The 27,725-nt window shown below is 35.6% G+C and overlaps 2 protein-coding genes across 9 annotated transcripts in view; one reads left to right on the top strand and one right to left on the bottom strand.

Moving 5' to 3' along the window:
• grin2db (glutamate receptor, ionotropic, N-methyl D-aspartate 2D, b) overlaps positions 1-27,725 on the top strand; it is a 295,775-nt gene that overhangs the window by 21,711 nt on the left and 246,339 nt on the right. For all 3 annotated transcript variants that reach the window (XM_087286723.1, XM_087286724.2, XM_087286722.2), the window contains one exon: positions 10,219-10,384. The gene's annotated coding sequence lies outside the window, so the exon portion shown is untranslated. The remainder of the gene's footprint in view (positions 1-10,218; positions 10,385-27,725) is intronic.
• Positions 107-27,725, bottom strand: pitpnc1b (phosphatidylinositol transfer protein cytoplasmic 1b). Of its 6 annotated transcripts, none has more exons than XM_087285661.1 (10): positions 27,350-27,725; positions 24,131-24,279; positions 20,921-21,009; positions 17,270-17,277; positions 17,068-17,139; positions 10,193-10,285; positions 3,777-3,932; positions 3,611-3,674; positions 3,387-3,473; positions 107-1,111 (listed from the first exon to the last, which is right to left on the bottom strand). In XM_087285661.1, exons 1-10 carry the CDS (start codon positions 27,395-27,397, stop codon positions 960-962), a joined length of 918 nt encoding a protein of 305 aa, XP_087141787.1. In that variant the 5' UTR covers positions 27,398-27,725; the 3' UTR covers positions 107-959.

The following is a 27,725-nucleotide window of genomic DNA, read 5'->3' as shown; positions in this document are numbered from 1 at the left end:
ATACAGTGAATGGCATAAACTCATAGTAAACATTGTTTAGAATGTGAAAAGTCATGGCACTCCTCCTGTTAACTTTTGTAAAAATTTGATATTGACCAGTGTGGTACATATAATTTCATGCATTCCTTAGTAAATTTATTATAAAAATATACAATGAGGCACTTTCAACATTTCTTTGTTTGCTTGGACAGCTTAATCAACAAAACTGGCTTAACCAGAGATGTAAGTTAAGGTCAGTTTAACTATTTCTTCAACAAATGACAGAAAATCCCAAATTCCCTTTTAATCCTTAAAAACCAAACCTAAACAGAGACTAACAGAGAATGTGGCATGTAAGTGACAGATGATGGATGTGATATCAATGTCAAATAATGCATAATGCCCAGTCTGCTGTTGTCTTTAGTCTTATCTCCCAAAGTACTATTGATAAAGTTCTCACGATGTGCTGCACGACTAAACAATCAATTATGTTCCATCAATGTATTGATACAGGGTCAAAGGTTAGTCTCAATATCCCGTAAGCCACTAGATATTTTGGCTAGTCACTTTCATTCGCCGTGATCCATATGAGGGGGTTTTACCGACACTGTCTGCTGGTTGTTTCATTATGTCAATAGAGCCTCTTCATCTTCATTCTGTGCTCGGATGAATATGTGCATCCATTCATGTTCATAGGCTGGTGAATAGACCATTGGTTGAATGCATTTTGTAGAGACTGTCTTGTCTGGGAGAAAATTGAATGGTTTCGCTCCAGTCTGTTTAGACATAGTACCTAACGTTCTTTAGTAAGGTGCTTTTGTTAATGTCATCCTCTGCATTAAACACAGGTATGCAGGGAACGGTGAGCAGAAAGTGACGATTGTGTTTTCATTTCAACCAGTTTTTGCTACAAGAGACAGTCCAAGTGGAGAGATATTTGGCAGATGTCAAGGTGGTATTGGCAGTGGTCATTGCAGGTGTTATTCTGGGGTTGATTTTAATCTCACAGGACCCTTGAGGGAGGACTGAGAGCTTGGAATGTCTAGAGTCGTAACCCCCATCTTTTTCAGTGACGATTCATCCGTAACAGAGATGGAGCGAGTGAAGCTGGGTCGAATTGCAGGATCAGAGCCTGAAAAAAGACGAGACAATCAGTTTTTGTCACAAACACGTGCTTGATTTAGTGTAACGTTGCATGAGTTAAATGATGTTTGATGAGTCATGATGACTTGAAAATTAATAATGAAGTAGCATCTTATAGCAGTGGTCAGGAACCTTTTTTCAGCAAAGAGCCATTCCTGATTTTTTTGGCAAATGCATTTTTTTAAAGAGCCATTGGGGTGTGTATGCTGAGCAAGTCGTCAAATGTTGTTTGAATTTACGTGCGCAAGGTTACCATAGCAACATAAGTTGTTTGCCCTTTAAATTGGTGTCCTGATTCAAGATAATCTACAGCACCACACACGCGCTTTGGTCGAAACGCCCTTTAATTGTTAATTATTTAACAATTGTTAATTAATTATAGTTCTTATTCATTTTGCTGTAAAAATAAATAAATAAAATAAAATACAATGCAAATTGTTCTTGTATTTTCAATAGGACACTGAAAGATTAAAATTCTTAAACTGTATGTTATTAGGGCGACACCTGGAGAGCCATGTATTTTTGGTCAAAGAGCCACATGCGGCTCAGGAGCCATAGATTCTCTAGATTCTCTACCAGCTTGACCAGCCTAGCCAGGCTGGGAGCCCAGCCAAAACCAGCTATGTCCAGCTTAAACCAGGATTGTCAAGCTGGTTTTAGATGGTTTTAGCTGGTCCCTCTCCAGCCTGACCAGCTAAGACCAGGCTGGAAATGACTGGAAACCAGCCTGGAAGTGGCCAAAACCCCTTTAAAACCAGGCTGGTCGATCAGCTAAAACCAGCCAGCCATCCTAGGCTGTTTTAAGCTGGATTTTTTAGCAGGGCAAACATTAGGCATGCATATAGATTGTGCCTACTATGCTGCTGACAAATTTTACCTCACATTCATTGTTCTCAGTCTCTTACTTACAGTGGGTACGGAAAGTATTCAGACCCCCTTAAATGTTTCACTTTTTGGTATATTGCAGCCATTTGCTAAAATAATTTCAATTCATTATTTCCTCATTACTGTACACACCACATTCCATATTGACAAAAATACAGAATTCTTGACTTTTTTTCTGCAGATTTATTAAAAAAGAAAAACTGAAATATTACATGGTCCTAAATACTCAGATTCTTTGCTGTAACATTGATATATTTAACTGAGGATTTGTACGTTTCTTTTGATCATCCTTGAGATGGTTCTACACCTTCATTTGAGTCCAGCTGTGCTAGATTATATTGATTGGACTTGATTAGGAAAGCCACACACCTGTCAATATAAGACCTTACAGTTCACAATGCATGTCAGAGCAAATGAGAATCAAGAGGTCAAAGGAACTGCCTGAAGATGACTGTTGACTGTTCTTGAATGGCCCAGTCAGAGCCCTGACTTAAACCCAATTGAGTATCTCTGGAAAGACCTTAAATAGCAAACGTTTACAATCCAACCTGACAGAACTGGAGAGGATCTGCAAAAAGATCCTCAATTCCATGTGTGAAAAACATGTTGCATCTTTTCCAAAAAGACTTATTTTTGGTGTATTGCTGCATTAGATCAAAAGGGTGCTTCTACTAAATACTGATCTTTCTGTCAATATGCGTGTACATTGAGAAAAAAATTATCTTAAATGATTTTAGGAAATGGCTGCAATATAATGTAAAAATATAAAGTGAAAAAAGGGGGTCTGAAACCCTTTTCGTACTCACGGTACATGCAAAAGTGAAGTATATATTGGGCTTTAGTCTTTACAGTGGCAGCACACACAGTATAAAGGTTCTTGAAGAGATTTTTTCCACAACCAAGTGTGCCTCAAGTCTTAAAAAGTGCAGCCTAAATAATTAGAGCGTCCCCTGGTGGCTGGCTGCAGTATATTTAAAAAACTTTGCCTTTCTCTGTGTTAGCAAATTGGAAGCAACTCAAACAAACAAGCAAAAAAATAAATAAATAAATCTAATATCACTTTTAATTAAATTATTCCATATATATATATATATATATATATATATATATATATATATATATATATATTTTTTTTTTTTTTTTTTTTTGCAGTCTGCTCTGAACATTCAAAGCTGTTTAATAGTATTTTATTTGCTGATTTTTTAAATTTTAAATTTTATTTATCAATTTGTTTTGGGAAATTCATTTTATCAGCTAATTAGTTGGTATATTATTTTATGGTTTGTAATATCTCTCCAAAAAAAACAAAACAAATCCTTAAAAAGCAATCCATGTACTGTATTTGTAGCTATTTGCTTGCTTTTTCTCTGGCATGTTACCTGGGCTGGCAATGTCACTCTTGAGTTTGCAGTTGGTCTCCTCCTGTTGTTTTCTCTCAAACTCTCTCACCTGCTCGAGAGTCATTCCTGCACGCACAAATATTTGTTACGCATTTAACTGTGTATTTGCATAGAATTAAGACAGATGACGGCCTCTCTTCTGTATACTGATCAAAGCTTGTGGTTAATTATGGTAATGAAGCATCGCAGAACGTCTCATTTACCATGCCACTCGTCAATCCATGCCACCGCCTGTCTGTGTCCCACCAACAGAATGTCACGAATGTTCTATGATGAATCACAACATGGTGGGATATGACACAATGATGGGATTGCGTGACTAAACAGCATGATGCAATGTGCGTGAGAGGATGTAGTGGTGGTCAATACCCTGTGAACAAAGTCTTCTGTTCTTCCCTGGAAGCCGTAAACCTCAAAGCTGCAGGTCACTCTCTTGTAGGAGCACATGATGGGTTTGGTGTCGTTCCTCCAGCCGTCCACTAGGGGTCCCCGGCCTGTTTTCTCCGACACCCAGTCGCTCAGATCCTGTTTGTTTTAAGTAGATACACATTACCTGCTGAGTGAGCAGATCATTGCTTGTTCTTGTGTGTCTGCGTGTGTGTGTGTTGCATGCTGTGCGTGATTCACTGTGCAGGGGTGACATTACATTTCACAGCTGATGCCATTTTTAACGCACTAGAGGAACAAATCGCAGGCTTTTTGTTGCGAGACCTGTGCTAGATATGTTTGATACAAGGTTATCTAATGTGGAATTAACATGCATTATTGCTAGCATGGAAAGTAGTATTAAAAGCATTACATTTTTATTTTTAGCTGTGGTTAGTGGGTTTTCAGTTGTCTAACAATTAAAAATTCTAACAGTCATGTTTTTGAGCTGATTGAACTGATATTCAGGGAATTGCAGTAAAATCTACAAGTGATTTGCTACATGAACTAATTTTATATGAGCATATATAAAAACACATGTTTCATGTTTCCAATATATACTGGAAACATGATGATGATGATGATAATAATAATAATAATAATAATAATAAATTAATTCATTCATTCATTCATTTTCTTGTCAGCTTAGTCCCTTTATTAATCCGGGGTCGCCACAGCGGAATGAACCGCCAACTTATCCAGCAAGTTTTTACGCAGCGGATGCCCTTCCAGCAGCAACCCATCTCTGGGAAACATTCACACACACATTCACACACACACTCATACACTACAGACAATTTAGCCTACCCAATTCACCTGTACCGCATGTCTTTGGACTGTGGGGGAAACCGGAGCACCCGGAGGAAACCCACGCGAATGCAGGGAGAACATGCAAACTCCACACAGAAACACCAACTGAGCCGTGGCTCGACCCAGCGACCTTCTTGCTGTGAGGCGACAGCACTACCTACTGCGCCACTGCTTCGCCACTATAATAATAATAATAATAATAATAATAATAATAATTATTATTATTATTATTAAAAAAAATTTTTTTTCTTTTTTTTTCTTTGAAATGCAGACATTTTTTGGATTCCTCTTGTTTTTTGTTAATTTTTTTTCTCAAATGTTTTTCTCAACTATTTTAATGGTTAGATCAGGGGTCGGGATAAAGATATGAAGCATCACATTTCAAGCAATGCATGAATGAAGAAAGGACAGTTTACAGAATTTTTTTATTTTCGCCAACACCAGTCATGAATTTATATGTGTGAGGTTACAATAGAATCATTAAAAGTTCTTTGCTCTTTATAGGTTGTTTTCACATGACGTCATTGATGACGTATGTCTTCCACATAGGAATCGTTATCAGAACATCAAAATGTTTCTGTTTTATGCTGTTTATAATTGTTTAAATCGGCCAAAATAAGAAACTATGAACAGCTTTTATAGACTTCCGAAGGTTTTCTCTCATAAATGGGGGAAAGATCAAGAAATTGGCTGAAAAACGGAAGAAAAGGCAGCATGTAATAAACATATCTTCAGTACATCCACGTGTACAAACTTAAAATCAGATACAAACACCAACACACTTATACAAAATCCAGGAGAATACAAATAACGTACCCTGCCATGTAATCGTTGCAATGAAATCTCCATCTTGAGATTTAGAGAATACTGTAGCATAGTAAACTGATTAAGTTTAATAAATACTTTAAACTGTGGTGCATCATGATGGTGAATAATTATCGCATAGAAAACTGAAACCTATTAAATAAATTGTTTATTACTACAGTTATACAGTTGTAATGTTAATTTTATAATGGTGTAATAAAGCAACAACACAATGACCACTAATTCAAATAATTATCTATAGTATGCTTCCAAACACAACTATAGTGCTTTTTTCATGTACGTAACAGCTTATACAGTATCTACCGCCTGGATGACAGGCAAATATATTTTATTTCAGTAGAAAACTCAACCCTCTTCATAATATAAGAATCATGCCCAATGTATGTGGTTATTTTCTATTTATATCTCTTTTAAAAATTTGATATAAATCGCAAAAAATACAGACTTTCCCCTATGTTTACTTCCTGCCCCCCATCTGAATTTCGCACATCATATAAACCACATGATTGAAAACAACCTATTGGTGTTGCGATTCAATCTTATCCACAGCGTCGCACATGCGAATTGGACGAAATGTCTTTTTTTTGTTGGTTTATTGAGTTCTTAATCATTTTGCTGTAAAATTACAATAAAATAAATTAGTATTTTATTTTTAAAAGGAAACTGGTTTCTAGTGATGGTTATAATTATTTTAAATCGTAAAATATTAGCCACGTATTTTTGGTCAAAGAACCACATGTGGCTTGCGATTCATAGGTTCCTTATTACCAGGTTAGATCTATGTAGTAATCAAAACAACATGTATAATTATAAAATATAACTTATTACCATTTATAATTATATGTATACAGTTTTAAAACTTTTATTTTAAAATTACTTTAAATTTTAAAAAATGGAAGAAAAAGAAGTTTGTTCCTTTAAAAAGTAAGAATAAAAGAAATTTGGACCTTTTTTTAAAGCATTGCTTTTTCATATTAGAGTACTTTGCATTCATTAAACTCAAGCTTTCTACTTTAACTGGTATTACTTTGCAGTAACCATTTTTAAACATGTTTATCTTCAATGTAAGAAATTCATACTCATAAATTCTTACTTTCACATAAAATATGTATATAATTATGTTTTATAAAATTATTAGGCCATATGTTATTCTATTATCTATGAAGATTGTGTGTTATTTTAAAAAGTGGATTCAACTAAGGCCAGCGTTAACTCTATTAAGCTGTAAAACCTTTATGTTTTTATTTTTTTATTTTTATCGAATACTATATTTCTTGGCAACTATTAACTATTAACAATGATTGTCCTAAATTGGACTATCAGACTGTCAGTCTTGAAAACTTTGTTATATTTAATATAATATAATATAATATAATATAATATAATATAATATAATATAATATAATATAATATAATATAATATAATATAATATTTGATTCTGAATGACTTATTTTGCATGCTTATATTTTTGGCATTTTTTCTTTTATGGCAAAATCTCTTAAAAATGAGTAAAAATCACATTTTGTAACGTTCCTGCTGTAAATATAAAACTCAAAATGCTTTGATAGTGATGCACACGGCTAAGCACTTATACAACTTATAGGCAATTGTTCTTAGTATTTAGATTTTTTTTAACCCTTTGAATCCTGATTTTCAATATAAATGTTATATCCTAACAAACAGTATATAAGGGAGAGTTTATTTATTCTGCTTTTAAATGATGTATAAATCTTATTTTCACTAATGACATGTTTTGTGGTCACAAATCATGTAATTTAATATAATGCATAATTTGAACAACTTTAATTCACCCATTTGCCTTTGGTCTCATGGACTGATACCTGTATAATTGCTTTGTCTTTTGTCAACACGTCTGTTCTTGTCTTTGGTGTGTCTCTTCTGTTTTCTTTTCTTTTTTTTCCCTTCTCCTCACCGACAAACTAATCCTTTTGGATTTGTCTTATTCCTAACTCGGCACATGACAGCTATGGATTTGTGGTTGCGCATGAGCGAATCTGAGAGTGTAACATGGAAACATGCTTTGCTGCTATGTATTATTTGTCCACTGAAACAGTAGCAGATGAACTGTATCTCTTAGTAGCGCGCGCTGAGGAATGTGGTTTTCTGTAAGACTTGTCTTGTGGTTTTGCTTCTGCACTCATTTGCTCTTATACGTCTCTGCATGTCTCTGTTGTGTCATTTAAATGCTAGCTTTGAAGGGGTTTGCACTGCTGTGAGGCTGCAGAGACCTGGAGACCACAAGACAGTTATTTCTCAGTCAAAGCTGTTCACTATTCAGAACGGAACTGAGAAGTGAATTAAATGTGAAGAAGCTGAAAGAGTTGTTATTAATAATAACATCAGTCAGTGTTAATTACCTATAAACACTGTCAAACCCCCAACATATGGGCTATTTGTATAAATATTACATTGCTAAAGAGATAGTTCACCAAGAAATGAAATTTCTGTCATAATTTTTCTAAAGTGCTAAACCTGTTTAAGTTATTTCTTCAAGTTTTATTTTATTTGTGTTTTAAGGAATGTTGAAAAAAGGAAGCCTTTGACATCCACAAAATATGCAAGTCAGTGGCTTCCTGTTTCCTCTTTCCTGTCTTAAAAAGATATCCTCTTTTTTATTTTGTTTTGGAATCATTAGAGTCTGTAAATGATCTGGTTCATTTTCATTTTGGTTGCTGGGGTGAGCTGTCATTTTTACAGTGTCTTAAATGCTATTTAAAGTATTAAATATTTGGTTTTATACTGTATTATACAACCCAGGTTCATTATTGATATGTATCTCTGTATACATTTCTAGACAGTGCGAAATATGTCCCTGGAGGTAAGTTTTTTTTTTATTTTTTACTTTTGTTGTCAGGAAGCCTCCAGAGGGCGCTGTGTATGCTTTTTCAGATCTCAAACTTCTCTTGCGGGTGCAATTCGTACCTGCTGTTCTTGTGTATATCCATCAGAGGCCGCTACTGACTGAATGACTGACTGACTGATTGACTGACAGATCCCGCCAATCCTCTTCCCTAAACCCAACCCATTGTGTTTCCAAAAGCACAGATTGACCCAACCAACCAACACCTTTCCCAAAACCAACCCATTGTGTTTTCAAAAGCACAGATTGACCCACCCACCACCTTCCCTAAACCCAACCGACAGTGTTTTCAAAGCAACCCAGACAAAGAAAAGCCCCTGTGGCCGCCTGATTTTTACCACATTTTCAGCACGATCTCTGGCTGCATAACTCGTGCTGTCCAGGAATAATAATTAAAATAATGCATTTTATTTAAAGGCGCCTTTCATGAATATATACAGTGGTGTGTTTTTAAAATAAGTTGGCATTATATAGTGTCACGGTCAAAGACCATTTAACTCAATAGCGTGCTCTAAATTACACTTCTAAATGAATAAAAATTTTATCAAACAACACTGTTAGACATTTTATTGTATTTTTTGTGGTAACTTACTGGCAGCAATCATAGTACCACCCCTTTAGTAATTTGCCTGTAAATTTGTTTTACAGTAGCAGGGCCCTACCTCAATTAAATTTTACAATAAATCTTACCACAACTTCTTTTTATGGTAAAATGCCCCTTTCCACATTTGAATTTTAAAGTATTAAATTATTACAGTACTTTTACTATATTTTATTTACATTTAACACTAGCTGTACCTTTATTTTTAGTATTTACGATTGAATGCAATAAATTCCAAACAAGTGGTGAGATCATGGACAGTAGTGTTTTATTATCCATTGTTATTATCTCCATTTTAAATGGTTTACAAAAGTAACTTTTATTCATTTTGTTCATTATTCATTTTATTTTATATGCGTTTTGTGATACAAAATTGACAATTTTTCATTGGCTGTATCGTTTGGCTTCATCTACAGTATTACGATACTTCACTACTTTGATTACAATACCACAAATTCTTAATATGCAATAAGTTACTGTAAACATTTCAAAATTACCCACAAGGCAGTGCATATTACAGTGTTGAACTGTAAAGAATGTATGTGGTATTTTACTGGCTGTTTTTGCTGTATATAACTGTAAAATTGCAGTAAAGTCTAACAATGAAATTAAAGCAACTCCAGTGTAAAGAGATTTTAGAATAATTATTTACAGAATAGTTCTGCATTTTTTCATCTGATTAAAAGAGATAAATCATTGTTCTATTAATTTCTGCAGATTTTATTACCCTGACAATATGTTTTAAATAATATAATATAATATAATATAATATAATATAATATAATATAATATAATATAATATAATATAATATAATATAATAAAGAATATTTGGAGGATTATTTAAGTCAACAAGTTTGAAATACCCTTCTGAATGGTAAAGTCAAGTATATTTTGATATTTATTTTAATGACAGCTTTGAATCTGTTTAGTCTGATGAGCTTTCAAAAAAGTAGCCTACAAATCATAAAATAAATAGGCATAATTAGCCAAAATTAATGATTGATGTATGTTTTGACTCAACTTGTGTTGGACTAATGAAACCCCTCTTATGTAGATTGCAGTTCCATACATTCCTCTTCCTGTCATCCTGATTCAAATCCTAATTTAGCATCCTGCGGCGTGTGGCCAATTCAAATCACATTGCAACTCATGAATTGAAAATGAACTGACTTAAACTAAAAGTTGCTGAAAGCTGATTTTGTTTTGCTATGTACTTATGCATATATGAATGTATATCTACCTCTGACTTCTTGTAATTTTTTTCAGGGATTGGGTCACTTAAAATATCCAAAAAGCAGACGTTGTCCATTGGAGTGGGGTCATCGCCGAACACCTGCACAAGAGACATCAGACAGTGGGGTCAGACAAATCGAACAATAGTCATTTCTAAGGATGTACTCTGTGGAGGTCACAGTTCCCATCTACAAGAAACGTGAGTGGTGTGGCTACCACACACAAAATTAGTGACAAATAGCAAAACATAATATTCAGTGATTCTTTCTTTCTTGCATGCAATGTGATGGAGTTTTATTAGAAGTACCGACTTTGAAACTTGTACAAAATAATGTACCAGAATTTTCCACATCTTTAACACTGCTGATTGGCCATAGTGTTTAGACACTCAACAGATATGTCTGCCATCGGCTACAATTGTTATCGATTTATGCTTTTCACCTGTCTTGGATATCCAACAATCCTGTGTGATCCATTTCTGACAGTTGAGCTAAACAGTAAACGATACATTTTGAAGCTCTCTTTCGATGTCATTTAAAAAAATTAATAAATGTACATATTTGATCAACATTTTCCACTTTAAATGGCACTTCTAGTGAAAAGTTAGTACTGTAGTTAGCAGCTTTTCCCTTAGTTTTCACCAAAGTTATCTGCATTTAGTTGTTAAGCTAAATTGTTATGCTGACTCAGAAGTGTCTTAAATCAGTTTTACAAGATACATTCACGCACAAACACTTCCTAGAGAGATACTGCCTGATACATTGATACATGGACACTGAAGCATTTGAGAGCTGCATCTATCAACTGATCGGTCAGTGGATAGCTCATATATATTTGCTCACAAGAAGATCCTCTGATATACAAAGTTTTCAAACACTCTTGTAAATGTAATCTCATTTATCATTGTAGCCAATCACTGCAATATCTGTTGAGCATGCGAGCACAGTGGACAATCTGCAGTGTTAAACCCTTTAACACATAAGTTTTAAATGCTCACGCTGACCCCTTACATGAGTTTTTTTTTATGTGACCAATTTAGAAAATGTCACTGGAAAGTATCAATGGTTGTTCGTCCTTGACAATGCTTGATATACCTCCTAATTTTATTGTGGCATTTCTGATATCTTTATTTTCAATTAAATGTTTGATTTTTTTTCAAAAATGGGTATTTCATTGTTTAATAATGATCGTATAATTTGAAAGGTGATGGGTGATGTCATGATAGTCTGCACTGCAGTAGAGAGAATAGTGCTGGTGGATTGAGTGTGTTTCTCTGGCTTAGTGCAAGCCATAGCGGGATTTGAATTTAGCAGCTGATCGTGTGACACATAGATATATATGTATAACTAACACCGGTGTGATTGTATGCTCTATGGACTAGCCAAGATTGATCACACCAGTGTGACCAAATGGCTCAAAGGGTGCTAAAATGTTAGCAGAAAATAGACATTTTAAAACACAGGCAGTAGTGTTTGAAAACCCACTCAACAGCACACATATATTAGAAGGAAACTAAACTAACATTTTAAATATTTCAAAATTATAGAACTGAATTATATTGCAGTCAGTAGTTTTGACTACAGGATGTTTATTGTCAGTATGTTGCAGATGCTTTTAGTTTTTAATCTGCTAATGAAAGAACAAGTGTGTTGTGAATATATCGAAACAGAATCGCGTTCAGCTATATTGGATGCACAGAATGTAAATAGTGCCTCAGAACCAAACAAGATCACCAAATTTGTTTAAATACTTCTGCAAAAAATTATCACTTATCGGCTATTTTGGCTTTACGAATAGGCCAGTCAGGAAAAAATCAAAGTGTGTGTATATATATTGCCTCACAGCAAGAACGATGCTGGTTCGAGTCCTGGCTGGGGTAGTTTCCCCACAGTCCAAGGACATTTGGTATAGGTGAAATGATTAAACTAAATTATCCCTTGTGTATAAGTGTGTTTGTGTGTTTGTGTGTGTGTGTGTGTGTGTGTTTGTGTTGTGTGTGTGTGTGTGTGTGTGTGTGTGTGTGTGTGTGTGTGTGTGAATGTGAGTGTATGAGCCTTTCCCAATACTGGGAGGGCATCCGCTGCATAAAAAATATGCTAGAATAGTTGGGGGTTCATTCCCCTGTGGTGACCTCTGAAATAGAGACTAAGCTGAAGGAAAATTAATATAGTATTATAGTGTGTCAAACTCAAAGCAGAAGAGGAGCCGGAATTGCCAGAATGAATAGAACAGAACTAAGATTTCCAGGGCAAGAGTCTTGACAACATTCATGTTTGAACATGTACTTATATGTGTAACTCATACATGTCACCTGTTAAATTCAGTTTGTCCAAATAGTTGGCTCTCACCTGCTTACTAAGTTCTTCTCTATGTGATTTAGCAGCTTCCACACATTTTCCCCCACACTTTAAACAGCGTAAGTTAGTAACAAAGTGTATACAGTAGTACATGCAATCCAAGCTGTTGTATACATATGAGTTTTACAAGCATAGCCGCACATATAACTGACCAAATCAAATACAAACGTGCAAACCCTCTTTAAAAGAAAATATGTTTTCCAATTCATCTAAGAATCATGTATCTTTTCTGTTTTCTTATTCTCTGAAGCCCAAATGAAAAATGACAGAAGTGAACATTCAATGAACACAGAAGCACACAAATGCAACTTCTGCGTCTGATTGAAGACAAAGAGAAGTAGTTTCAGTGCTCAGCATTGCTTGGAGCGATCTTAATATAAAACAGCTCACAATGCAACCAGTTAAACATTGTGTAGCCCATTACAGAACCTTGACACACTACATAACAGAATGACCGTGGGGCGTAGGCAGCGACTGTGAATTAATGCAAAAAACATGGAAACAAAGAGCGCAAACTCAAGCCTACTATAGGCAGAAGTACTGAATTATGCAAACTACTGCAGGCCAATGGAGAAAGAAGCCAGATAACAGGATAACAGGAGTTACACTGCTTCGAATGTGCAGCATTGCAGGTGTTTTTTTTGTGCGCGCGTGTGTGTGTGTGTGTGTGCACCCGTTGGACTCTAAGAGAAGAAAACGTCTGGAAAAAAAGCAATTAGGAAAATAAGTGGTGCTCTTTCTTTTGTAGCTTCTCTGTTTCAAGTACTCTTATGTTGTTATGAGGTAAAAACAGTACAAGTATTTTAAAAAATCCTGCTTCCCCCCCCCCTCTTACTCCCTTTTTCTTTGTGTGTCATTTTAATCTCGGTCTCCTTGTAAGAAAAACTGTTGTAATGTTTACTCTTCTTCTCGTCTGATGTGTTGACACTTGCACCAGTATTATTTTATCATGTGCTTGGCTGTGCTGGAGTTGCAAAGCTTGATAATGTTTTAAGCGCAAAGAATACTGGTGTTCATAGGGGTTTTATATATATATATATATTAATGCTGTCAAAATTATTGCGTTAACGGATGCAATTAATTAAAAATATTTAACGCGGAAAAAAAAATTATGCAATTAACGCAGTTGCAGTTTTTTTTATTTCCTGTTGTGGTTGACGTGTGTTCAACATGCAAAGAAATTTAGATAAGACCAAGGAAAGCACTTTTTGAAGGCAAGTTTCAGTATAAAAAAATTTATGTCGCATTACCAGGCTATCCCATGTTTCCTCCAGAGTTTCATCTAGTTTTGTGTGTTTCATTTTTAAATTTCGACTTTTGTTTAAATGGAATTTGATAGCGCATGTCGAACAGAAAGAAAAACCTCCACATTTCGTGACTCGGTGGTCCCTTCACGCTGTTCAGCCTTATAATTTTATAATCTTAAAATGTCAGCAAAATCACTTCTTTTGTCATCACTTTAGACATTACACAAGAAAATCATTCAAATACTTGCTCTAAAACGATGTTGGTGAATTAGTAACAGCTTATGCTGTTCTAGCAGTCAGCTGCAGATGTGAATGAATGACAGAAGAAAGTAGTTTCTCTTACAAAAGGGTTTTTAGAAAAAAATATATAGCTTAAAGGGGCTTATAATTTTGACCTTAATGTTAAAAACAAAAATGGTTTTATTCTAGCTAAAATATTTCCTTGCCCTGTAAAACATCAAAGAAATATTTTGAAAAGGCAACAATATATATATATATATATATATATATATATATATATATATATATATATATATATATATATATATATATATATATATGAGCAATATCACATGAGTAGCAGTGCGATATGGCTATATATCGGCACTGGTGGGAGGCGTGCGTTGGCACGAGGCCGCAGGCCGAGTGTCTTATTGCTCCCACCAGTGCCAATATACAGCTATATTGCACTGATCTGAGTGTGATATTGCGTTTATACAACCGTTTGACGGCATAATTGTGTATATAAAAACAAAATCAAACACGGAAAGTCTCAAAAACCCTGTTGTATGAGGAACTACTTTCTTCCGCGTTGGTTTCAAATCATAAGCTGACAGTTAAACAGCTGAGCAAGCATCTTTTAAACTTTGGATCTGCAGAGTCTGCTTTTTGCTGGTTGTATGTGGGCGGAGAAATACACAAAGGGTAAAGAGGCTGTATAAGTGCTGATATTACTTAAATATATTCCGGCTATCAGCCAATCAGATTCGAGAACCAGATAGAACTTTTGTGTGTGTTTGTGTGTGTGTGTGTGTGTGTGTATATATATATATACAGTATATATATATATATATATATATATATATATATATATATATATATATATATATATATATATACGTAAAAAGAACTATTTCTATTTTACATTTTAAAGTATATTCAAATATATTCATATGTGATCATATTTCTCATTTAATTTTGAACAAATGTTTATTTATAAACATAGTCATATAAAGAAAATATTTTTATATTATAGAACACTTCAAAAACTTCAAGCATAAATTATTCATACCTTGACAAATTCTGACACAAAGTTTTTTTTTAATGTATTGTAAATCATTGCCCCATCTTTTGGGAGAAGCTCAAAGATAGAAAAAAACTTGTTGGTTGAATAAAAGTCAGAATTTGTGACATTATTCTAAATTAATAATTTTGGGCTTGACTGTTTATATACATTCATTATTTAATAAAATGGACAATAAACAAAATTAACTTTTCTCAAATTAAAAACAGTATTAAAACTAACTAGAATAAAATGAACTAAAATTCTTTCGCAACTTTCTCACAATGTTGTCTGTTTCTGTCTGCATCCTCATAATGCTGTGTAATATTGAAATTAATTATGATTTTTTTAAATGAATTTTTGGAGAGGTATTTCAATTAGATGAAGGAATCTCAATTACAAAAAGTATCAATAACAAAATTCTTTCTCCAACTCCTCATCTTTTTATGTTTCTCACAGACAGACTTGCTTATAAATCTTTGAGATGCTTTGTGGCAGGTTGGATCTTGTTTAAGTTGTATGTTCCGTTTGATAATAACAGAGAACACTCGGGGGCACAACGGCCTGTCTTTCTCTCATTCGCTGTATGCAAACAAACACGCGGCAAAACCAGTAATTACTCGGCTCGACTCAGTAAAGTACAAAGTAAAACTGCTGTACGACAACAGGGCTAAATCAATTGTTTGTTTGTTTTCTTTAAAGCAACAGACTCAAATCACCTGAAGGGCAGTTAAAAAAAAATATGCTTTTGCTACCTAAAATTGTAATTAATACAGTTATTAATGCAGATTTATGTTTACTGATGCATGGAAAGACCTTAGTATTATTTGAGAGTTATTGCATTTGCACACAATAGTAAACACTTCTTGCAGGTTTGGCTGGCATTTGCCCTATTAACACACCAGAAGCTTTTAATATGGCAAAAAGTAGTTGGAAAATGTTATTACAAATGCAAGTAAAAGTCTGACCGATTTAAATGAAGTAACTATAGTATTGTAAATATTATCACTAAGATGTTTAGAACATTTAGAAATATTAAATACATTTAGGCTGTACACAATAATGTTTTAGTATTAAAAATGCTTGTAATGTGTATTACATTAAAGAGTGATGTTTAATGTCAGTTAAAGGGTTACGAAACACCAAAACACATTTTTTTTAACTGTTGACAGTCGTATATGTGTCCCATGCTGCTAAAAACACTATTAGGACACATATATTTCACTAAAAAGTAAAAATTGGTTGTTTTTGCGTTATTTCAAGCAAATTCGTACTTCCGGTTTGAAACAAATTTTTGAAGCTGTGTCACGGCCATGAGATCTTAGCGTGTATTCCATCGTATAGACTGGACGTCTGTACCTGGGAGTGCCTTATTACGTCTCTGAGTGTGCTGCATTAATGCATGGGTAAGACTAGGTTCAAACCAATCAGCGCGCTCTATCTGCTTGTTAAGTGTGACGTCACGCGAATCGGCTTCCGGGTCCAAGCGCTCTATTTAACTGAATGGGGAGACTCGTGAAATGGTAATAATAAACGTTTACAAAGCGATTTAATACTTTCGAAAATCACGATCTCAACATATGTCCATGCCTAATATCCAATGGCCAGAAAGTAATTCATTTTTTATAACTTGCTAAAATTTTGATATTTGTGATGCAGCAAGCCCAGAGATTGTTGTGTACACTATGACTTTATATAAAATTAACTTTAATGTGTGATATGAATAAAAAAGTGATCATAGAAGAATGATTTCTCAACTCAAATTAGTGGCGGCTTGGACCCAGAAACAGTATTACATAAGTCAAACTGCTACTATCAAGTGTTTCAGAGACCGACACAAACACAATGGCCTTTACAAGGACGCGGCAGCTTCGTGTGCTGCTGATGAATCGTCCTCCTTTAAGAGGATTATCTCCTGCAAGAACACACACTGTGCATGTGTGTGTGTGTGTGTGTGTGTGTGTGTGTGTGTGTGTGCGCGCATTGCCTTACTCACATTTTTGCTGCAGCCGTTGTCATTCTTAAAGTGCGTCTCAATCTTGACATGGAACCTCGGTAGGAAAGAACACTGTTGAATAGAGTGGATAAAAGAGAGAGGAAAAATGAGAAAGAGAGAGTGATTATGTTGTATGCTTAGTGAGCCTGAGGCAAAGTAAATGAAACTACATTGGTATGAGCTGACATGTGAGAATACTTACCGTATACTCTTTGGTAAAAAAAAAATAAACACCAGCGGATGGAAAAAGAGAAGTATGCAGAAGAAGAAACAGAGTTAGGTCACAGCTGGCTACCGGTGCATTTCAAAGCACAAAGTGTGGTAGTGTATTAAAGGGGTCTTGACATGCGAATTAAATCTTTTGACGTGCAGGCGCTCTTTGATACTTTAAAAAAAGTTTTAACAAATAAAACATCCTCTTTATTAGCAAGTAATTTATTTTATCAAGTTGTAAAAATGACTCGTTTGCCATGTGGCATTTGACATCACAGTTGTACACTCAGTGGGGAAATAAGTATTGAATATGTCACAAATTTTCTCAAAAAACATTCTTAAAGGTGTCGTTGACTTGAAATTTTCACCAGGTGATAGTAACAACCAAAGAAATCCAAAGAAAACAAATCTAATTAGTTTACAAATTGAGTCATGATAAATAAAATGACGCAGGGAAAAAGCATTGAACACAGGAAAGGGAGGTGTAAAAAGGCAGTGAAAGCCCAGACTGCAACTGAAATCTGTTAGTAGTTATTCAGCAACCCTCTGCCCTTCATCATTGTAATTGAATATTAGCTGCTTTAGCCCAACATCTACATTATCAGGATGATGAAGATGAATCCAGAGTGGACATTTCACCAAGACAATGATCCAAAACACAGCCAAGGGAACTCTCAAATGCTTTCAGAGAAAGAAAATCAAGCTGTAGAATGGCCTAGCCAATCACCTGACTTGAATCCAATAGAAAATACAAATTGAAAATTAGATTTGATTGACCAAACCTACATAAACATCAAAATTTTTACACTCTGTTATAGTCAGAAGCATACCCGAGCAATTTATGTGACTTCATTCTCCATATGAGAGGTGTTTTAAAACTCTCATCACCAAAAAAAGCCTTTTAAATAAAGAATTAAATATTTTGGAGTTGTTCAGTATTTTCTCCTTTTATCATTTCATTGTTATCACACATAACTCAGTTTTTTCTTTTTTGTTTTGTTTTATATTTATGTTTGGGCTTTTAACAAATCTGGCTCAATTCCATGTCAACAGCTCCTTTAGAAATATTATTCCCAGGAAAAAACGTGATGTTTTCAAAACTAATTTTCTCTACTGTATATTTGGTTAATAGCGCTGGCTCTGTACTATTGCCTACAGCGAATTCAATGTTGTGTTGCTTTAAAAGCAAACAAGTGATTGTGGTGCTGTTTTATGCTAGTGCATTGTTGTTTTAAATTGTCAAAGTTTTGTTAAGATTACACCTGGCGTCCACACTATCGCTATTGACCCGTGAAAATGTACAGTAAATGCTGGTGTTCGGTTTCAGTACAGACGGAAACTTTTGAAATAGGAGGCACACAGCTATCAACAGTCACTCTCAGACTGGTATTAATTATGATTAATTGTTCTTATGGAATGTTGTGTTTTGTTCTTTGATTCGTCAAACCTCTCTCGTTTGACCATTACACAGACGGTAAATGGCAAATATTGGTGGCAGAAAAATATGCACATGCACAGTGAGCATGAATGATCACGTATTGTGGGTTTTAGGATTTAGGTGTATAGACTGAGATAGTTTTTCTGAAGTGCAGTCTAAAACCTAAAACACTGTTTTAACATTAAAACACAGTCTAAACTGAGCTTTTTATAGTTTTATTTAGTTTTAGTCTCATGTGAACTAATGCAAAGTTTACCATTTGCACATCTATCTATCTATCTATCTATCTATCTATCTATCTATCTATCTATCTATCTATCTATCTATCTATCTATCTATCTATCTATCTATCTATCTATCTATCTATCCATCTATCCATCTATCCATCTATCTATCTATCTATCTATCTATCCATCCATCCATCCATCCATCCATCCATCCAAGTTGCCATGGTACTATCTAAAAACACTTTAATTTTACTTTTTATCTGAATCAAGGCCTGCGGCAGCTTGCTGTTTCCTTAACCTGCACGTCTTTATTTGACTAATTATGTAGATCACATAGAACTGTATGCTTCTCAAGCTCTATGAGACGTGGCATTCATGTCTTTCCAGGTGCACTCAGAAGACAATCGCCTGTGATATTGTGTGATTTATTTATTTATTTATTTATTTTTTAAGCTAAACTGATACTAAAATAGTTTTAAATTTGGTTGCAATTTTGTTGCATTTTTCTTTGTTTAAGTTCATTTGAATGACTAAAAAACGATCAGTTGATATTATCAAATTGGGTAACATTGCTACTGTAATTCAATGTGTTTTTGGTTATTATTAATGCCCTGTCACTTTAACTGAGCGTAAGCAGCGCAGCAAATATAGACCCAAAGGCGAAATGATCGTGGCACTGCAGCTTCAGCTCTGCTTGTGCTCGATATGAAATGTGTGCGGTATAAAATCTCCAATCTGTTAACATGGACACAGAAAAAACACAGAAGCTACTTACGATGTGCTTGCACATGCAGTGTAAAAGGCTTTACTGTGCGTTCACACCAAAGGCGGCGACAGTGTCAAAGTAGTCGGAAGTAATTGTCGGAAGTAAATCATTTTCAATGGGAGATGGCGGCGATAAGTGGCGAGCAGCGCTGCAGTCCGTCTTTGCCATTATAGGCATTGAGGATAGTTAAAATTGAGTCAACTTTATGGTAATGAGTTATGATGCAGTTCGGCAGCAAGCAATCACAATGTAGAAGTCCACCGGTTGAGAGGAATCCAGAGAACATAGAGCTGTGAACTTTGGTGATTCTCAAGGGTTTTAATATTGCGGTCACTGGATTTTCAGTTATTTACTATGTTCTCTCACAGGGACGTAATAGAAGTAATAATAATATTTAATTAAATTAAAAAGTTACTGGCGAATTACTGATGTGCATTAATGTTATATAAGTTTTTTTTGTTGTTGTTGTTTTTTAACTGGAATCTAACTATAACGACAGTACAAAACAGTTTTGCTGTCTTAGTTTTTAGTTTCCATTTACTAAAATAACCGAGGTGTAAACGGGGCCTATACTCACTGCTGCTATTTATAGTGGATACTGTATATGCATGCTTGAATTTCTGACATTTTCCACCCTCCAGAGACTGCTGACAAACTGAAGAGTGAGAGAACTTTCACTTTTGTCTGGTTCAAACAGCTTGTTTTTAAAAAACTTTTTACAAGCTTCAGGAGGATCTCGGTATCAGCAACAAGTGGATGGTTTATTTTGAACACTGTGTAATGGAGAGATTGCACAGAGAAATCCATCAACTGCACTGGATCTGAAAGTAGCTGCATTGCATGTAAATAATTAATAATACTAATAGTTAGGAACTTCTTAATGATTTGTCTGTTGATGATGATTTAAATGCATAGCATTGTTTAACACTTATGCATATGCATTATTCAGGAGCTGTTTATACTGTTTTAGTGCAATAATGAGCCAAGCAAAACAGAGTTCATTGCTTTGCAAACTTTAAAGGACCCAAAACTTTAAAAAATTATAAAAAATGTCATAGTCAGGCTTGAAAATAATTTGTTTTCTGCATGTTTGCTGTTTTTTTAGTGAAAGAAAATCTTTTATGAAACATTAAAATAATCAAATCAACCCATGTCATGACCCCTTTAATATTCAAGCACTATGTATTGTAGTAAAATGCTTGAACTGACCTGTTATGGTGTATGGGTAGAAGTTCCAGGCAGTTTCTGTTAAATAAAAAACCATGGGAACAAACCTCCTCATCCAAGTTGGCAGTTTGCTGAACACAGACAGAAAGGCGAATGTGAGAAGATGTTATGACGCAACAGACACATTATACAAGACATAAACAGCCCTCAGCTTAATCCAGCATGAATTTCCATGAGGGTATAAATGCTAGTTAGTGCTGATTTAGCCAGCATAAGCATGCAGCTCAACAGTTTAAATTTCACAGTTTAAAAGCCCTCTGATAAAGAAGGTGGACCAAAAAAAAAAATGTTTAAAAGTAGTTAAAAAGCTTTCACAGGGGCACCAAAATGTTGGCAAAATGTTGCACATACATACATACATACATACATGCATACATGCATACACACATATATACATATGCATGTGTATATTTGAGAAAATGCTTATTTGTTTTTAGATATAAATATATATTTGTAAATTATTAAATTTATATATGAATGTAAATATCTAACAAAATTTTGTATAGTTTTATTTTATGTATATCCATGTATGTGTATCACAGATGCATTATAAATATACACACAACCTATTATATACGCCTATGATATAATTGACTTGCACAGTTTGGACAGTTGTTGGCGATTCTTCCTATTATAAAGTCTTGCAGTGTGAAACTTCCTGTCGCCGATCCATCTTACAGTGTAAACACAGCACCGACAGAATGCTACCCCAGATAGTCATGCAGTGTGAAAACATCCGTGACACTACTACTTTGAAAATCCTGCAGTCTGAGCTCGGCATAAGTTTGCGCAAGTTCGTTATTTCCAATGGAAGCGCGCAGCTTGTGAGCGCAAGTGGTGTGACATGCTCGCGCCTTCCAGACGCACCCAGTTGAATCAACGCTGTGAGCGCACTGCGAGTCACATGACAAGAGCTGACTGATCAGCTTCATACTTTGCATGAAATATACACATTTCAGTAGACTAGTTATCTCAGACGAACACAGAACACTGCAGTGCTTTGTAATTTTCTTCATAAATAAAACTTGTATCAGAGTGACAGCAATGTTTTGTCAGCTCGTCATCATCTGAGAAAATGGTTGATGGTCACCTAGCTACCTTCAAGTCATCTCCGCTCACCCCACCCCCTGGTCCGCGGTAATTGTCAAGCGTTGACCAGTCTGCGGTGATGAAAAGTTTTGAGACTGCTGGTCTAGATGACCTGGAAAATCACTCGCGCAGCGCAAACCTCAGAATTATAAAGGCTGCCGAAGATAGCGAAAGGTCAGTTTTACTCCGGATAGGATCTGCTAAGAGATGTATTGGGGGAGCAGGTGTTTGAGAAACCACCGCAACTAAAGGCACATTAAGCGATTGCGCCTAAACCAAGAGATGGTCAACCTCCAACACCCATCATCGTCTGTTTTCATCATTATCAAGAGAAGGAACCAACCTTGCAACCGTGCCCCAGACAACACTAGTTGCAATACCGAGGGAAGACCATCAGATCTTACCCCGACCTGAGTGCAGATTTCAGCAGGAATCGCGCTACCTTGAAGAATGTCAAAACGAAGCTCTATCAAAAAGGGATCCGATTTCTTTACCCTGCCTGTCTGTGACTTAAATATAATGGGGAAACCCTCATCTTTGATTCATCTCCAGATGCCAAAGCTTTTTCGAACAGAAGAGTTTAGATGCAAAAACCCTTTAAGTGCCTCTGAAATTTTCATCTAAAATCAGCATTTATCTCAGGCTGTTATGTGTAGCTTAAGTAATTTTATTCTAAGTGCAAAGAATAAAACATTTCCATTGCCTTTAAATTGAAATAACACAGATTTTAGAGGAAGATTTCAGATGGCACGTAAATGTTTTTGCATCTGAAGTTTCATTCATTAATTTTCCTTTAGCGTAGTCCCTTATTTTTCAGGGGTCATCACTGCGGAATGAACAACCAACTATTCCAGCATACGTTTTATGCAGCGGATGCTCTTCCAGCTGCATTTATCTCAACATCTTTTCATTTATAATGTCATTTTAATATTTAATTTTTATCATTATTTTCTCTTTGTTAGTTTCTTCGCATTCCAGAGAACAAAGCACACTGGAGAAATATGTGCTGTGACAATCATTTAACTGTCAAAACACTCTTCTCCTCTGGCCTGCAGTTGCTGTGCATGAGCGCTGATATTTTTAGGGTTAGAGGTCAGACAGCTGTTACAGTAGCTATAAGTCTCACTTCCAGAGGTGTCTGTTGCCAGCTGTCCATCACCAAAAGCCCAGCCAGAGTCCAAGAAACTCCAGCACACACACACACAGGGAGAGAGAGAGAGAGAGAGAGAGAGAGAGAGAGAGATAATGAACTCAGCACTGTAAGATAAGGCAGCACAGACAGAGCTGGAGATTTACAGCCCGAGGACTTGAGTGATGGATGGATGGACAGAGGATGAGAAGAGAGGGGTGGAGAAGAGAAGATGTAGATCATTCACGGTCAGCCAGTCCTGTCGAGCGCTTTCTCACACACTCTCCCCCCGTTTCTGAAGTGACAGACATTTCCACAAGCGTCCCACAGAACAGCACATTCCCACCAAACAGCTGCCGTTACGCTACGGTCCCTCCAAACACGCATCTTGACCATACAACTTAAATTATTCATAATTACAATGCAGCAGTTCGGCATGATGTGCTTGTAAACAGCGTATAATGATCTCGTCTGCGGTAATACCGGCATTTGAATTAGACTCGCATGCATCCGCGATAAGATTTATTTGACCATTAGGAACTTAATGCTCTGCCCTTTTGGTCTTTTCTAACACATTAATGGCTGGAAAAAAACTGGTTTTACTGCTAGAGGTGCAGTAATTCATATTCACAACAGCATCTAATGACTCAGTGTTTGTATGTAGGGGGTCTTATGTCCTTCCTTGTAAGCAGAGTGTGTAGAAAACACAAGAAAACAGGCAATTACAGTAAGTGTGTGTACATGTGTTTAGCGTGGGATGATCTCGGACGCTTGTGTTGTTGTGCAGTGACAGGAAGAGAAGGTGTTTTTGCAGGCAAAGTGAGCGATGGACGGAGCTGTACTGCATGCGTAAAGGTGTTCACTGCAGTCATCAATAATAGCTGATCGCTGGCACGCTGGCAGGTGGGTGATGTAAACCGTGAACAAGCAGGATCGCTTATGTGTGCCTGTGTGTGTGTGTGTGTGTGTCTCACCTGTTGAGGTAGATGCGTTTCTCTGTGATCTGACCAGATCCATGTTTGGGGTCTGTGCAGGGTTCATTACGGACGACCTCCACCCCTTCACCACCTCCGCTCTGCTCATTGCTGTGCTTGCTGATCATGTACAACTGGCCGATCCTGTACTGGGGAAACACACAGAGAGATTGCTGACCTCTGTTTGTGACCTCATATGTTTCATTTTTCCTTTTTTTGCCCTGGATTTTTAGCTAGCTCGAGCAAGTTCTGGATGTTAGAAATGGCTTGTTTTTAGCTCATGAGGTGGAATGTGAAGTGAATGTATGCATTTTTGTTACAAAAGTGATTATACACATTTATTTAAGTACAATCAAAATACATTAAAAAATTTCCACACAGCACAAAACATTTTATTATCATGACAAATAATATTAATCTATATTAAAAGTGTCACAGAGTGCAATGATTCAATAAGTTAAATCGTCCTCGACACAGTAGATTTGTCTGCATAGTAGATTTGTGGTTAAAATCCTGTAGAAACATTTTATATACTAACTAGAACCCTAGAAATAATAAAAAAAAGATCAGTTAATTACCAGTTTCCGTATTTTGTAATTCACAAATTTCACAAATGTTTTTTGTTCATTTAAAGTTGTGATTTGCATTATGGGAACTTGATCTCTGTCAACTTCTGTTGTTGAAAATTAAAAATTAAGTTTAACAAAGTGTCTTTTAATAATAAACTTCTGATTAATGTATAGGTTTTACAGCGTAGACAGCTCATTTTTGACCTTATTTGGAAGGGTCATAAATATTAATGAGCTCTGCTCTGATACTCTGCAGCTTTTCAGTACTTGTTCTCTTTCACACAGTGTGATGTACTTATGCCTCTCTGGGGTGGCACTGATTAATAATTTTATAGTCCATAGTTTTGAGCTAAGAAATGCTCATTCGCAAAAAGGACCTAAAGTGCTGTGCCGAGTCTTATAAAAAAAACCCTAAACATTGTTTTCTATGACTACACATTAATTGGCATCGTTGAGGTCAATCAAACACATGCATTTTAATGATCCTGTGTGCACCGTAGCATACTGTGTGTTTTGTTTTGGATGGCCTGATTTTTCACAGGGATTGCTCTGTCGACTTTTGTAGTTGAACATTCAACTCTACAGTTTAACAAACTGACTTTTAATAATGAACTGCTGATTTTTGGATAGTTTTTATAGCATAGATAGCTTATTTTGACCATATTTGCAAGGGTCATAAATATGAATGAGCTCTGCTCTGATGCTCTGTACCTGTTTTCTCTCACACACATTGTGATGTACTTATGCCTCTTTGGGGTGGCGCTACTTAATAATTTTATAATCCATAGTTTTGAGCTATAAACAACAGAGAGATGGTTGAGAAGTGCTTCATGAAGCCCATCGCAAAATGGACCTGAAGTGCTGTACCATGTCTTTTAAATAACTAAAACTTGTTTTCTATAATTATTGTTGTAATCACGCTATGAAACGTTGTGGCCAATCAAACATGCATTTTAATGATTCTGTGTGCACCGTAGCATGTGTGTTTTGTTTCTGATGGCCTGTTTTTCACTGGGATTTTACACTCACAGTATTTACATGAGGAGAAGGAAACAATGGTGTTTGAGGCACACACTATGCAATTTCCATGTACTGAACTCTTATTATTCAGCTTCTAGATTTTCATTTTATGGCACCAATAACAACATTATCGTAATACTGTATTATCATTTATTATGTTACTTTTTGTACATGTAAATTTGTGGCAGTTTTTTGGCAATTCGTGTTGAAAAACACTACCGGTCAAAAGTTTAGGTTTTTTTTTTTTTTTTTTTTTTAATATTCTGTTAATCGAGGCACCATTTTTAATTGTTAAAAATGTATTTATTTAATTTTTATGTATTACTATTAAATCTTATGTATTACTATGTAGTTTCAAATTAAATTATTAGTTCAGTCATTATTGCTCTTATTACTATTACTGTTACTACTACTACTACTACTACTACTACTACTACTACTACTACTACTACTACTACTACTACTAATAATAATAATAATAAATATTAGAGTGATTTCTGGAGGATCATGTGACTATGAAGACTGGAGTAATGAAGCTGAATGAATAAAATCACTGTACTAAATTATTAAATTAAATTATAAACTACTTTTGAACAGTTGTTTTATAGTGCAACAACATTTCACAATTTTACAATTTTTACTGTAGTTTTGATTGATTAAATGCTGCCTTGGTGAGCAGGAGAAGCTTATTTTAAAACATTTAAAAATCCTACTGACCGCAAACTTTTGACCGGTAGTGGAAATAGTAATAAAAAAAGCAACAACAATTTATACTGCTTTAAGTGAAAATTAATAACATGACTTCCTTTGAGAATAGCCTTTTCCATAACGACACATCACAATAAATTTAATAACAAAAATATTTTAGTATTTCTGAAGAATTATGAACCAGTATAAACACCACGAAGTTAAATCCTGTGAGAACGGCTCTGTTAAACACCAAACACTTAAATGTCACTCTTTGTTATATCGCGTTTGATCTCTCGTCTGCCATATGTTCAGTTTTGTTTTGCTTTGCTTTTGTTTTTTTCAACACTCCAAGGCTTTTAAGGATGAATCATATTTTCCTTCATATTGTCCTGGATAACAAAAAAAAAAAAAAAAAAAAAAAAGCTTTTGGCAGCACTGATCACAGCTCCTACTGTTTATCTAAGCACTAATTCTTTTGAAAGAATCTGTTAATGCGAAAACGCCCTCCAACAATCGTTCTCACAGAGACCTTGAGTTTCAGATCCTCAAAAAACCCAGCAGAGCTTCTCCAGAAAAAGTGGGTGGTGCTCCTGTCTGGAAAGAATGCAGAGTAGCGCTGATGTAGACCATAGAGCAATTCAGAGGAACGCTTTCAGGTCAGGTGTGTGCTCGTGTGGACTTGTCAGACTTAAACTGGACAGACTAAACAAATCCTTGACCCAATCCAAGGAAAAGGCCTTTGCGTTTTTTTCCTATAGCCTTGAGGTAAATAACTCCCTCCTGTATTCAGAAGGAGAGGACGTAACTGGTCAGACCCGTTTTAGGTAAAGAAAAGAAGAGGGGGAGATTGAGGAAAACAGCCCACGCTAATACCCCGGACATCTGAAAAGCGTAAAACACACTGACCAAACATATGGAACACATGTTAAAAGTTACTTACCTCATCCACAGTGAGCGGCATGCATATCCGGTACTCTTTGACCAACATAGTTTGCTTTAAAAGGAAATTAGTTGGATCCTTTTTGTTTCCGTTTCTCTGTTTCCTACTTTCTAACTGTGTCAGCGAGTGAAACTGTTAAGCGGTTTCCGTGAAGCAATGTTGCGCCCCTCTTCCTCCTCTCACTTGACTGATGTCAGAGCTGCTCCTGTAAACTCTGCCAATGTGTATCCGCCGTGTTTATTTTATTGTTTCTTTCCTGGCTCTCTGAATCATGCACGCACGCGGGCGGCTCTTCCGCTCTGTTTTTAATTTATGGTTTTAATGTGACGGTGCGGAGATAAGAGCCTCCCTCCACTTCTCTCTTTCTGCGTCTGTC

The sequence above is a fragment of the Danio rerio genome, chromosome 16 (assembly GCF_052040795.2).
Source record: "Danio rerio strain M-AB ecotype USA chromosome 16, GRCz13ab, whole genome shotgun sequence".
In the NCBI taxonomy this organism is placed as follows: domain Eukaryota; kingdom Metazoa; phylum Chordata; class Actinopteri; order Cypriniformes; family Danionidae; genus Danio; species Danio rerio.
The sequence above is the reverse complement of the archived record's forward strand: the minus strand, read 5'-3'. Positions and strand labels throughout refer to the sequence as shown.